This window comes from Nematolebias whitei, chromosome 6 (assembly GCF_014905685.2).
Source record: "Nematolebias whitei isolate Nwh7 chromosome 6, NemWhi1, whole genome shotgun sequence".
NCBI classification, from domain to species: Eukaryota; Metazoa; Chordata; class Actinopteri; order Cyprinodontiformes; family Rivulidae; genus Nematolebias; species Nematolebias whitei.
The window spans coordinates 17827289-17841395 of NC_056503.1; the positions used below are offsets into that span (position 1 = coordinate 17827289).

Below are 14107 nucleotides of genomic sequence, written 5' to 3' on the forward strand. Positions count from 1 at the left end.
ATTATGACTTTATTGTTGTACGACTTTATTCTCGTAATATTATGACTTTATTATCATACAACATCATTCTCCTAATATTTTGACATCATTCTCCTAATATTTCAACTTTATTCTCATAATATTATGATTTTATTCTGGTAATATTATGATTTTATTGCTGTACAACTTTATTCTCCTAATATTATGACTTTATTGTCATAATACTATGATTTTATTCTTGTAATATTATGACTTTATTGTTGTACGACTTTATTCTCGTAATATTATGACTATTGTTGTACGACTTTATTCTCCTAATATTTCGACTTTATTCTCATAATACTATGACTTTATTCTTGTAATATTATGACTTTATTGTTGTATGAATTTATTCTTGTAATATTATGACTTTATTGTTGTACGACTTTATTCTCTTAATATTATGACTTTATTCTCATAATACTATGACTTTATTCTTGTAATATTATGATTTTATTGTTGTATGACTTTATTCTCGTAATATTATGATTTCATTGTCATATGACATCATTCTCCTAATATTTCGACTTTATTCTCATAATTCTATGACTTTATTCTCATAATATTATGACTTTATTGTTGTACGACTTTATTCTCATAATATTATGACTTTATTGTTGTATGACTTTATTCTCGTAATATTATGACTTTCTTGTTGTACAACTTTATTCTCGTAAAATTATGACTTTACTGTCATATGACATCATTCTCCTAATATTTCGACTTTATTCTCATAATTCTATGACTTTATTCTCATAATATTATGACTTTATTGTTGTACGACTTTATTGTCATAATATTATGACTTTATTGTTGTATGACTTTATTCTCGCAATATTATGACTTTCTTGTTGTACGACTTTATTCTCGTAAAATTATGACTTTACTGTCATACGACATCATTCTCCCAATATTTCGACTTTATTCTCATAATACTATGACTTTATTCTCGTAATATTATGACTTTATCTTTGTACGACTTTATTCTCGTAATATTATGGCTTTATTGTTGTACGACTTTATTCTTGTAATATTATGACTTTGCTGTCATACGACATCATTCTCCTAATATTTCGACTTTATTCTCATAATACTATGACTTTATTCTCGTAATATTATGACTTTATTTTTTGTACGACTTTATTCTCATAATACTTTGGCTTTATTTTCGTAATTTCATTACTTTTTTCTCATATGTAAAAAAAATTTTCTTAGCGTGGCCCTAATACTCCGTTGTAAAAAACAAACAAATCATAGAGTTCTGTACAATATTTATTGATAAGATTTATTTATTTATTTATTTATTTATTTATTTATTTATTTATTTATTTATTTATTTATAAGAGCAGTAATCAATGCAGCCCTGTTTCCCCCTCTCCCAGATCTGCCTTCTGCCATCCCAGCACTCCCACCGGGCGCTGCTTCCCCACCCGAAGGGGCGGCATCTCCAATGGAGCGCCCAGAACCAGGCGGCCCTCATGCCATCCCTCGCCGCCATGCGCCCATTGAGCAGCTGGTGCGCCAGGGATCCTTCAGGGGATTTCCAGCTCTGAGCCAGAAGAACTCCCCCTTTAAGAGACAGCTGTCGCTCCGCCTCAACGACCTGCCATCTACGCTTCAGCGCAAGACAGACTTCGAGGCCAAAAACCCCGGTGAGTCGAGACACTTTTGAAGAGAGGAAAGGAAGACGCGGATAAAGATAATGGATGGATGGACTCGTGTTGACACCAGTTGATGTTCTGCCCTCGATAGCCTTAGATTAATAAACTAAAAGGCTTCAAACTTGAAATGCAGGAAGAAGAGTTGCAGGATAAGTTCTATGTAAGAGTTTCTGCTTTGGAGCTGTGAAAAAAAAAAAACTTTTTACAGTGTCTTAGCTCAGACCATGTTAATTCTTTTTACACTTTTAATAGTGGGAAATAAGGACCATTGGACATATAGTAAAAATGCTGCACATCAACCTTTCTCTTGTAGGACAGCTGTCCAAGGAAGATATCAGTGCACCAACTGCTCTGTTTTGGTTTTAAAATCTATACAATTGATTTAAATTAAACCATGGCAGCTCCAACACAATATAATGCACACTGCTCCCGTATCAAAATATGACCAATCTGCATTTAATTTAAATTTAAAATTGTTCTGTTGAATATTCAATAGTATAAATTCAATTGTCTGAACTCAGTGAACTCATGAACTTCAACACAACTCCGTCTTTTATTCATCGCTTCTTAGTTTCAAGATAAAATAAATCAGGACTGCTCATCTTTTCTTCTCCTAAAGTTTACTTCATTTTATGTTGCATTCACTGTACACCAGAACTGGGGCTTCCAAACTATTTTTGTCCCCTGTTGTTGGGGGAACTGTAATGTAAATACCCTCCGTCTGTGTTGTGAGTGTGATAACTTTAAAAAAGTGAGCTATCGACTTGCATTTTGGTGTGTGGCACATTTAGATGCAAAAATCCTTGAGTATAGTAACCATAGCCAGCAAACTGTTAGGGACCACCCTGTCGACGATGGAAAAAATATCTATCTATGAATGAAAAGTCCCTAACAAAAATTGAGTGTTGCATCAAAATCCAAGATGGCCACCACTATAGATACAGTATATGTAAACCAGCCACCCCAATCGTTTGAGGAAACTACGCTTTCTAATTCTTTGATTGCTTAAAACTAGTTTCCGCAGATGATTGGGGTGGCCAAAGGTTGGATTCTGTCTAGGACGGCGTATTAAGTTTCATAACTGGCTGTAACTACCTTTGCACCCTGTATTCACTGGTTAACTGGTCATCATTAACTTCACATAGACTCTCTCACTGGTGCATTTTCATCTTTAAATCACTTCTTGGTCTGCTGCCTTCATACATCTCCTCCTACATGTCTCTGCGTGAGTGCAGCTACAGCGTGCGCTCTCAGGACATTATTACCTGCAGTGTTCCCTCAGTGAGGACTGAACTAGGTAAAAGGGACTTCTCCTACTCCGCTCCTGTTTCCTGGAATATCTTGCAAAAAGATCTGAAGCTCTCGACCTTGACCTCTCTAAGTGGCTTCAAACATCTGCTGAGTTCCTGGCAATAAACAATGCAGACATGTTCCTGTTTTTAGTTTTCTACACCGCCCTACAACTAAGCTGTTTTTTTGTTGTTGTTAGTTTTCCTTTTAAATACCATTTTATTTTCACTTGTTAAAAAACATCAATTTGTACGCATCCTTTATGATTGTCTAGTTTGTGATTTTTCAGACATTTTGAAACAAGTTCCTTGATGGAGAATGGGAAAACCTCGAGTGTTTCCATTACAGCTCCTAAAACTTGCCTCACAGAAAACAGCTCAGAGAATTATGTCAGAGTGGCACAAATTATTCAACATCAAAATTCCCTCCGTGTAATCATATTAAATCTTTTCTTCTGCTTGTGTGTGTAATGTTTATTAAAATGATTGATTAGAATCACTTTTTGTTATTCCAGAAAGACTTGAGAAACGTTGTTGTCGCCTCGCTGCAGAGACTCGGCATTCCTCTTGCGTCACGGTTATTTATCGGAGCTTTATTACATTTTCCATTTGGCTGCAGCATATCACGGCTGACCCTTATCTGAAGGGGTCAGAGAAATCTTATTAACATTTAAACCTGCCTTTTTTCTATAGGTATTCTGTTTAATCTTGTCTAACTCTCCATGAATGTGTGAAATGTCTGGTGAAACAGAAAACCCCTTTCCTGTTTATCTCACATGTGCTTTTGTTGCTTGTGTAGTTTTCTATATTTCTATGAGCCACTTAGCCTTGGCAGGTTGTACATGCACACAACTCGGTGTGGTGCCACAAGACCAAGGCGTTGATTATAGGTTTTTTCTTTCATTGATTCAACCTTTATTTATACAGCAAAGAACACAGATGAGGTACAGACAACAATTGACAATTATGTAAAAAGCATATCAAATGAAAAGTACAGTTTAAAATCACTTAGAGAGGTCAAGGTCGAGAACTTCAGATCTTTTTGCAAGATATTCCATGAAACAGGAGCGGAGTAGGAGAAGACCCTTTTGCCTAGTTCAGTTCTCATTGAGGAAACACTGCATGTAATGTCCTGAGAGCGCACGCTGTAGCTGCACTCACGCAGTTAGGGGTGGGCGATATGGCTCAAATATAATATTATGATATTTCCGAGCATTCTGACGATAACGATAAATTTTGTGATGTAACAAAAAAAAACAACAGAAATCATAGTTATCCATTTGACAAAATTAACTTAACACATTGCTTTATATATTGTTGTATAATACATTGTATTATATAAAAACTAAAAAAACAACAAGGGTTAATTTTACTGAAATTACTGTATTTAGTAAAGTATTCAGTCTGAAAGTATAAAAATAAAAATGATCCTTCTGTTATTTAGATTGAAAAAGTCTGCACAAGGTATAGATCAACAAAATCCACCACAAAAACTAAAGTGCAGGTGAAGTTTCCCAAAATAACTGAATAAAATGAAGCTTAAGATCTGTTGAGCATAAATGTAACACAACAAAAAATATGTTTCCTTTAAATGAGCTATAACTTCCAGAACTTAACAAGATGATCAGCTGACCCTGAAGCTTGTGGTGTTTCAGCTTCCTCTGTTCTGCAGGAATGATTCATTTCTCTGATGCTCTGTTTTTCATCACCTGACTCTGATCTTGGTCCATGGACCGACTGTGAAACTCAAGAGACCCAGCCAAGCTGTGTGTATATCGGCAGCTTAGAGCAGGGTGGAGGGGAGGGAGAGACAGTTGAGCTGTGCACTGTCTGTACCCGCAGTTTAGAGCTGGGTGGAGGAACACAGCTGAGCCACAAGTTGTTTGTTTTTAGCTAGCTAGTATTGTGTGCAGCTAATTAGCGTTACACCAGTACTGACAGGTGGGTGGGGGGGTGCGCAGTTCAGTTCAGTAGTTCAGTGCACTCGGTTCTGTTAACAGAGCGGGGTGCCCAGCTTGTCTAAGGGGAAACAATGACATTTATGTCATGAAATTAGCATATCATAATATCATTTATTTTCCTGGGCAAGTTTTTATACAGGTATTATCATGAATGATATGATATGGCCCAGCCCTACATGCCGTGACATGTAGGAGGAGATGTATGAAGACAACAGACTCAAAAGTGATTTAAAATGTACCATTGAGAAAGTCTACATGAAGTTAATGATGTCCAGTTAACCAGTGAATACAGGGTGCAATGGTGGGTACGATAATCACAGCAAGTTATGAATCGTAGTGCACCATGATAGACAGCATCCAACATCTGCAGGGTGCTTGTAGGAGCATTCATGTAAATAATGTCATTGTAGTCAATGGAGGAAAGGAAAGTCACAGTTACAAGACGTTTCCTAGCATTCAGAGTTAGACAGGATCTGTTTCTGAAAAAGAAACCCAGTTTAACTTTCAGTTTCTTTACCAAGTTTTCAACATGGAGCTTAAAAGAGAGATGAAAATCAACCAAGATACCCAAGTATTTGTAATAATCAACAAACTCAACAGGAGCACCAGTCAAAGATAAAATCGAGGGAAGAACTGCTGGGACCGACTTCCTGTTTGAAAACAGCATCCCTTTGGTTTTGTCTGTGTTTAGAACAAGTTTGAGGTGGAACAAATCAGACTGGATGATGTCAAAGGCAGATTTCAAAAGCTGGAAAACCTTAGCAACTGTTTTAGCTCGGCAATGAACAACTGTGTCATCAGCATAGAAATGTATGGATGCATCAGGGATGGTCTGACCTACATTACCTATGTAGATCGTAAAGAGGGTGGGTCCTTAGACTGAGCCTTGTGGTACTCCGTTGTTAACAGTCAGATAACTGGAAGAAGTGCCATAATGTTGAACACATTGCCTCCGATCTGAGACATAGTTAGAGAACCAACCAATGGTGTGTTCTGAGAAACCAGTTTCTGAGAACTTATGACACAAGATGTTATGATCCACAGTGTCAAGAGCTTAAGACAGGTCTAGGTAAAGTACAGCACAATAATCCTTAGCATCCAATACTTCATCAAAGTCATTAAGAACCTTCAGTGAAGCAGTCGTTGTGCTGTGTTGTTTCCTGAAACCAGATTGATGGGGAGGTAAGATGTTAAATGAGTCCAAATACTTTTTTGATTTGAGTTTATCAGTTTTTCTAGAAGCTTGGCTAAAATACAGAGTTTAGAGATTGGTCGATAATTGTTCAGTGAGGTGGGGTCTCCACCCGTCAGTAAAGGTAGAACAAAGGCTGTTTTCCAAACATTTGGAACAGTATTTTGGCTTATGGACAAATTCAAGTTGTGAGACACTGGCTCTGCGATGATGTGTGTGGCCAGCCTTAAGAAATAAGAAGAAAGTCATAAGGGCCTGCTGATTTTTTAGAGTCTAGACCTTTTAACAATTTATTAACCTCACTAACAGAAAACAGTGAAAATGAAAGGGTGTGGTTTTACTGAGGTAGAGATATGATTTGTAGATGTTTGGCTTAGAGGAGAAGTGGCTGATCTAGCATTAGTAACTGTGGCAAACATCCTATTTGTAAAAAAAAAAACTGCAGTATGACTTTTTATAATTGTTTATTGTTGTTACTGTTGTCCATTGTTGTCATCTTTCTTTGTTGAAATCAGGTCTCTCTTGTAAATGAGTCCTCGAGGCTCAATGGGATTACCTGTCTAAATAAAGGTTGAATGAATGAAAAAACAAAGAACTCGAAGCAACAAAACGTCTATTGAAACAGTTCAGGATCTCGTGCTTATTTGACACAGGAACAGAGTTTACAAGAAGCTGTGATGGCAGGTTAGACGAATGAGAGCTGCTGGAGAGAGATTTGATGGTTTTCCAGAATCTTATAGGCTCATTTAGATCTTTGGAGGTCTGCGATAAGATGTACCGTAATAACATTTTGCAGCTTTAATGGAAGTTGTACATTTATTCCGCAGCTGTTGAAAATGCAACCAGTCAGTGTCTGAGCCAGAATGTCTGTCTGTAGCCCAAAGCTGATCTCTTCTGTGCAGGATGTCAGCTCACTCAGGATATGCTCAGATACGCTCACTAAACGGCAGCAGCTCAATTCTGCTGCTTCCTTTCTCCTGTGTGACTTCCTGAACAAAGTTTGTATTGATTTGGGCCATCAATCAGCTGTCCTAGTTAGATTTCCACAAGTCCTCCAAAACTGCCACTGCACAGAGAATAACAAAAACACATAGCTCAGAGTCTTTAGGTACCTCTGAGCTCAGAGGGATGTAGACTAGAAGAGAAAAAAGTTGGATCACTGGTCAGTTTTTGCAAAGTCCTGCACCCTCTGCTCCCTTTGACACACTTTAAGGTCTTTTAAGATACAACCAGTTCTTTTTCAAATTCAAAGAGTGGACCAGGATAGAACAGCAGCAGGGTTTCACGTACAATCAGCCTTTCTGTTCTGTTCTATAGTAATTTATTGGGGACTACCTAGTAAGGCAGCCACCTATTATTATCCACCTGACAATAGGTTCTTAACTTTATATCTTACTCTTCCATCAACTTTAATGCGGCCCAAACCACAATATGTACTCCCATAAATGTTATATCAAAACGACTGGCTCGGCACCGTGATGTGTGCTATTACTTTTATTGGTGTTTCGAGTTACCACGGCAACATAATTTGCAAACAAATATGCCATTTTTATTAGTCATTTTCCATAAACTCTGGTTGCAAATAAAATATTCAAGACATCCACTTGATTTAAAAAGGGGAAATACTGTAAATCTGCCATTTTTAGAAATTTTAAGCTGAAATTTGTTGTGATGGTAGCTGAGACCAATTCCCAACAAATAATTAATTTAAAAAAATTCAAGATGGCTGCCAAAGCTCAATTTAAATGGGTTCAACTTAGTTATTTTTACACATATAGAGCTGAAATTTGGTGTGGTTATAGCTGAGAACCTTTCACATACTGAATCCAAATCAAAAATCCAAGATGGCCACCATAGTTTAAAAGAAAAACATTACTAAGACTCATTGATGTTTTGCCATGTTGAGCTGAAATTTGGTATGATGGAAGCTGAGAGTGAACCCCAGCACATAGTACTGTCAAATCACAATTTTAAAATGGCTGCCATGTGGCAGTCTTTGTCAAAGTTTCTTCAGGAACTTTGGAGTGCTGTCTGTAATCCCAGTTCACCTTAATTCCCACCATGCACATGCTGGCAAACTAAAAGTGTGAAAAACTTTGATTTGTTATAAAGTCTTGCAAGCAGGTTTGTCTTAATTCTTCCATTTTTTTGTAGCAGTTTTTTCTGGGTTTCTCTATTCTTTATTCATTGATTACTGTTAATCAAGTCCCTCTACTTATTATTAGCTCTGGTACGTTTTGTCTGAGCTGTCTCCATTACAAATCACAGCAAATCATTTGAAATACAAATTATCCTACACCTTCATGATAAATCTGTTTTCGCTCTCTCTTTGTGCTGATTAAGCCATAATCTTACTGGACTTCAGCTGCTGGTAACATACTGTGAATTTCAATTTGCAGGGAAGCTCTTGAACCGTTTACGGGGGTTCTCAGTATCCTTGCATGTTGCTTGTCAGTCTCGTATCTTCAGTCAGACTTTCTTTATTTAACGAAATTGTGTACACAGGGTCCCAGTTATATCCAACAAAAGTATAAAATGCAAAAGAAAAACAGTAATAAGATCTAAGATATGAATAAAAAAAATGTTAACTAAAATACACCAAACACTAGTAGTACAAAAACAATACACTGAACAGCAGCACGAACGAGTCTTTGTGAGCAGAGGAGCATGAATGAACACAGTAACATGAAACAGATCAGCAGCAACATGATGTGATTTTTCACAGTGATTATTCTGGTTAGAGATTCATGAGTCTAACATCCTCAGGGTAGAAGCTGTTCCTCAGTCTAGTGGTTCCACACTTGTGTGTCTTGTCAGCCGGCGGAAACTATGCACACTGTCCACAGAGGGTTCAGACTTCATACTCAAGCATCCACCCTGAGCGGCTGCAGACCAGCTCCACAGACAAGGGGCGTTTACCTTAGGGACCAATTGAGGTCGCTGATTGGTCATTTGCTGACACGCCTACTGAATTGATTGACTGGTCGCAAAAAAAAAAAAAAGAGAGCTGTCAGTCCAGCAGCAGCGGTGTTCTGTGTTTATATGTTGTTAATAAAAAGCTCTAAAAAAACAAACAAGATAAAAAAAACAGGGAGCACTGGCCCTGCAGCCCACACATCAGACCAGCCCACCAGGAAATCTTCAGACCCTCCCGCAGCCACGCTGGACCTGATTTTAATTCTCTCGGGCCAAATTCCTTCATTTTTCACAATTTGAGTCATGGCGTCAACGGATGAGGAGGAAGAGATCTCTTGCCTATGGCAAAAAAAAAGAAAAAAAGAAAAAGAAAAGACCATTAAACCAGATCAGAGATGAAGAAGAGGAATTTAATACATCAGTGTTGCATACAAAACAACCCGTCGCTGGGTAGTTTATTGTGCGAGACTGAGTACACGTACGCAGTCGTAAAAATTGAGCTTGGCACGGACATGCCCTGTGGGAGTCCGCTTTAACTCTAATCTGGTATGTGCGTACCTATGCGGACTGACGTACGCTACAGTATACTGGAGGCTTTAATGCTCCTCAACCTCCTTCCTGAGGGGAGCAGGGCAAAAAGTGTGTGTGCTGGGTGAGTGGGGTCCTTCATGATACAGGTGGCCCTCTTCCTGCAACTGGAGGTGTAGATGTCTGTGATGGTGGGGAGGCTGACTCCAACAGACTTCTGTGCAGCTTGAGTATGATCAATAAATTTGCAAGACAAGTTTCTTCTCAAAATGGTCAGTTTTATTGCGGTTGTATCCAAACTGTCTTTAATGCTTCTATTTAGTTTCTGAAATTCTCGAGTGCCAGAGTTGTTATTTAGTGAATTTGTTTTTTTGTTTTTTTTTTTACTTTGCATGCACTGAACTTGCAAAATAAAATGAGCAATAAAATTGTGAAAAAGTCTATAATTGCTCATCTGAGGTATAATGACTTCCCTTCAGCTACACCGGAAGTTTCACCCCTCAACTCTCCTTGTTACTCTGAGATGGTGTAGAGGTAGGGCAGCTGACTTGGGACCAGAAAGTTGCGGTTCGACTTCCCACCATGCCCACATGTCGTGGTGTCTCTGAGCAAGACATCTAATCCCTATATGCTCCCAGAGCAGCTTACATAGCTGCCTACTGCTCCCCCTGGGTGTATCTCAGGTGTGATGGGGTAAATCAGAGAACTAATTTCATCATTGTATGGGAACATACAATAATGACAACACATAGCTCTTACACCTGTGCTATTGTTTGACAGGTGGATTGCCCTGGTCAAACTTACCCTGCACCAAATCATGTTGACACAGGCTGGGCACTTGAAACCACCTGAAGTTTACCTTCTTTGCAACACTAGTTAGGTGGACAAATTGCTGAGTCATAGCATTTTATTGATTTAGGTCTGTAATGCCCTTAGATGCTGGGGTGCACCTCCAACACACTAAATATTAGCCAACATTTTGCGTTTTTTTTTTTTTTTTTTACTCCTGCAATCGGTGCAGAAATGTGCGTGCCCCAGACTCTCAGTGTAGGTGCACTGAAGCAAATGCTGCTTGCAGAGCAAGCACAACTTACCCTGAGTCAGGTGAGTTACTGGCTTTAGGAAACAGTGTTGGAACTGAAAAACATATTTTTTAATTCATAGGAGGCTTTTTTTGTTCTATAATCTCTGACTTTAATGCTAACTGGGATGGTTGCTTCTCCCCTATCTGTTTGTCTCATGACTCACTCTCCTTTTTATCCCATTCCAAACATTTCTTTCATTAATTTCTTCCACCAACCCTCTGTGTTTCCCTTTTTCCCAGTACTAGAGATGGACATGGGCCTATCAGGTGAAGGGGATAGTAGTATTAATGCCCTGTGCTGCCAGATCAACACATCCTTTACGAAGCCGTCGGACGAGTTCTTCTCCAACCCGTCGATGTGTGCCAACGACCCACCTTCTTGCACTGTGCCTCCCATTCTGCCTCCGCCACCTGCGCCGATGCACGGTAAGAAGAATCTGACTAATTGTGACAAATTTGTGTTTTGAACGCGATTCTGATGTGGTGAGGTGTTACCACTTTATGAAACGCTTCTCCTTCTTCTAAATTTCCAGCTACCTCGACCTGGGTTCAACCAGAATCTTCCCTCCACTCTCCTCCACCGGTTTCCATGGCGATGCAGAGTGGACACAAACGCACTCCTTCAGAGGCTGAGAGGTGGTTGGAGGAAGTATCTAAGGCCGTCAAAGCCCAACAGACACCCCCTCCAGGCCCCACCATCCCCACTATTCCTGGGCCCCCTTCAATGGCCAGTCACCACATATCCACTCAAGCAGCTATGCCATCTGCCCCGGTCTCCACAGTCCCCATGCCCCTTAGCGCCTTGTCCAAACCACTCTCTTGTCAAGTCTCTATGCCCCTACCACCCATGTCGCTATCATCTGTTCCTCTAATACCAGGTCCACCAGTGTCAGGTCCCCCAATGTCTCTTCCATCCATGTCCATCCCCACCATGTCGGGTCCAAGCATGTCAGGGGCCCCCATGATGCATCCCTCTTTAGCTGGACCCCCTGGTTCCCTTCCAAGCTCCATGCAACCATTCCCTCTGGCTTTTGATGCCTCCCCAGCTCCTGTAGGAATGTTTGCCAGCCAGCCGGTCCAACCTGCTTTCCTGCCCATGCAGACCTACATGCCTGGTCTGGCCAGCAGTATGACCTATCCCAACGCCAGTGTGCCTGTGGTGGGCATCACGCCATCACAAATGGTGGCCAACGCCTTCTGCACCGCCACAAGCTCATCGGGCACAGCTGGAGCGATGGGATCGACTGCAGCAGCATCCAAAGTGGGAGCTCTAGGAACAGTCGGACAGCACCATTCCTATCCAGGAGCACCTGGTGCATCTGCAGGGTTCCCCACAGCTTCAGTTTCCTCCACCCCACCACTATCAACATCCATCAATGGCCTCCCACCACACAGCAGCGCTACAACAACCCTCCAGAATGGGACCGCAGGCTGCACCGGGAGCAGCGGAGGCGGTAGCTGCTGGCCCCCCGAGGGCAGCCAGCTAACAACAGCTAGCAACTCCCAAGACGATGATCGTTTTGAAGCCAAGTGGGCAGCACTGGAGACCAAACCAGCACCTCAGGCAGCAGAGAACAAGGCGTCAGCTGCCACCTCCAACCCGTTTTCCAACAATCTGCAAAAGACCTTTGAAATTGAGCTCTGAGATGGATTCAGGATCTTAAAGCTCTGGTGTTAAAACCGATGAAGTCAGGATCTAATTTCACAATTTCTGTTCAAATGGGATGCAGTCTGCTTTGACCTTTCATAGGAGTCAGCGCTGCGACCATGTTAATTTCTTTCTTTTTGATCTCGTGTGTGATGGAGAACAAAACTACAACCTGATGGTCTGAACCCCTTGAGTCCTCCTGTTACCTGCCTCTCCTTCCTGAGTTCACGTCTCTGCTCCGGCTTCACGCTTCCTGCCGGAAGTCCCTGAATATATTGCACGAGAGGAGCACGGTGGGGGGTGGGAGGGAGATCCCGGTGGTTTCTTTCTTTAAAAGGGCACTCCACATTCCAACTCCATGAGATTATTTTTGCTTGATTTCTTTTGTGGGGTCACCTTGGAACATGTGTGGAGATGTTAGGATGCCTGAAAGGACTGGACCCAAACGACTTACTGACCAATAGTAGAGATTTAAGGCCAAAACTATTTTATTTATTGTATTGTATTTTTTATTCTAACAGCTTATGTGTACTTAAAAGTCCGACATTTTAAGCAGTGTTCCAGGAGCAAGTTATAGTTTTTTAGACCTGCATATATTTCTTTTTTTTCTAAACTTCACATTACAGAGAGTTTACAGGCATGGTTGAACCATAAAGAAGGCAAAGCACTGTGGGAAGCATGTGACAGGAACCAAATAACCACAACACCCTCTCTGCAGCTGTGAGAGCGGCGTGCAGCAGTCCTCACTCACCTGTGCACCTCTGCTGCTGAGTCCGAGCGGCGTCTCTCGACTGCGTAGCTCGTTTCTCTTGTGATGCTCAGATAAAATGAACAATCACTTTAGGATAAGCAACACACAGAAACTCTGGACTATAAAGCACACAGCTGTTATTTGGAGGAACTCTTACAACTCAGCGGATAAAAACGACTGAACAACACTGTGCGACTGACTGAGAACCAATGACTAATCCAGATTTCATAAATCACAGGGTAAAGCTTCATTGTGTTCAGAATGCTTGTGTTTTAGGGCCGGTGCAGGGAGGAGAACACAGGAAGAAGGAGGCGATCATGAATGTAAATCAAAGATTCAGTGAAGAGAACAAAAGTAGCAGCAGAAGCACAGTTTAGTCGTAGAGAGGAGCAGCTACACCTGGAGTCTTACCTTTAAAAGATGCAAAAACGAGAGACAGGATGTAAAAGTGGGAGGCAGGTTGTTGAGAACAAATTCACGTTGCCCACGATGGAAGAAGTGACTGTTTTTATTTATTTATTATTTTATGTATAAAATTACACTTCAGGAGCATTTTCTCTCACTTTTCAAACCTCCAAAGCAACACTTCTGATTACATTTGAAAGAGAAATGAATCTTTATATACATGACCTAAAAAAAAAACGTAAAAAAAAACTTTATACAACTCTTGATATGGTTAATTTACATCTACAAGACTTTCAGCTTGGTTCCTTTTAAGAGGATTAGCATTTTGAAGTGGAGGTCTGAGAAAAAGTGAGGAACAATCATTATCTTACCTGTTTTAGATGGCCTATTGAACACCCTCAGTTTGGAGAAGTAGAATTTAAACCTGACCGGATTGATGAGTTAATGGCTCCACCATCAAGTTTACAACAAATACTTGTTAACAAAATAATTCCAAGTTGTGCTGTATAAATTAAAACAACTGCTGTAGCAGCTAGCTGTAGCACTTCCACTGCAAACTGTCAACTCTGGCAAGAATTTACAACATTTAGTCAATATGCTGGTGAAGATTCTCAGTCATCCAGGAGATAAATAAAAAACGTTCAATACAAAAAC

At 40.2% G+C, this 14107-nt stretch overlaps 1 protein-coding gene across 1 annotated transcript in view; it reads left to right on the top strand.

Annotated features, from left to right (window-relative positions):
• numbl (NUMB like endocytic adaptor protein) overlaps positions 1–12558 on the top strand; it is a gene marked incomplete in the record, with an annotated part of 65283 nt that extends 52725 nt beyond the window's left edge. The window contains 3 exon segments of the mRNA XM_037678075.1: positions 1401–1670; positions 10890–11075; positions 11183–12558. Of these exon segments, the coding sequence (XP_037534003.1) occupies positions 1401–1670; positions 10890–11075; positions 11183–12294 (1568 nt within the window).
• Between the last annotated feature and the right edge of the window lie 1549 nt (positions 12559–14107).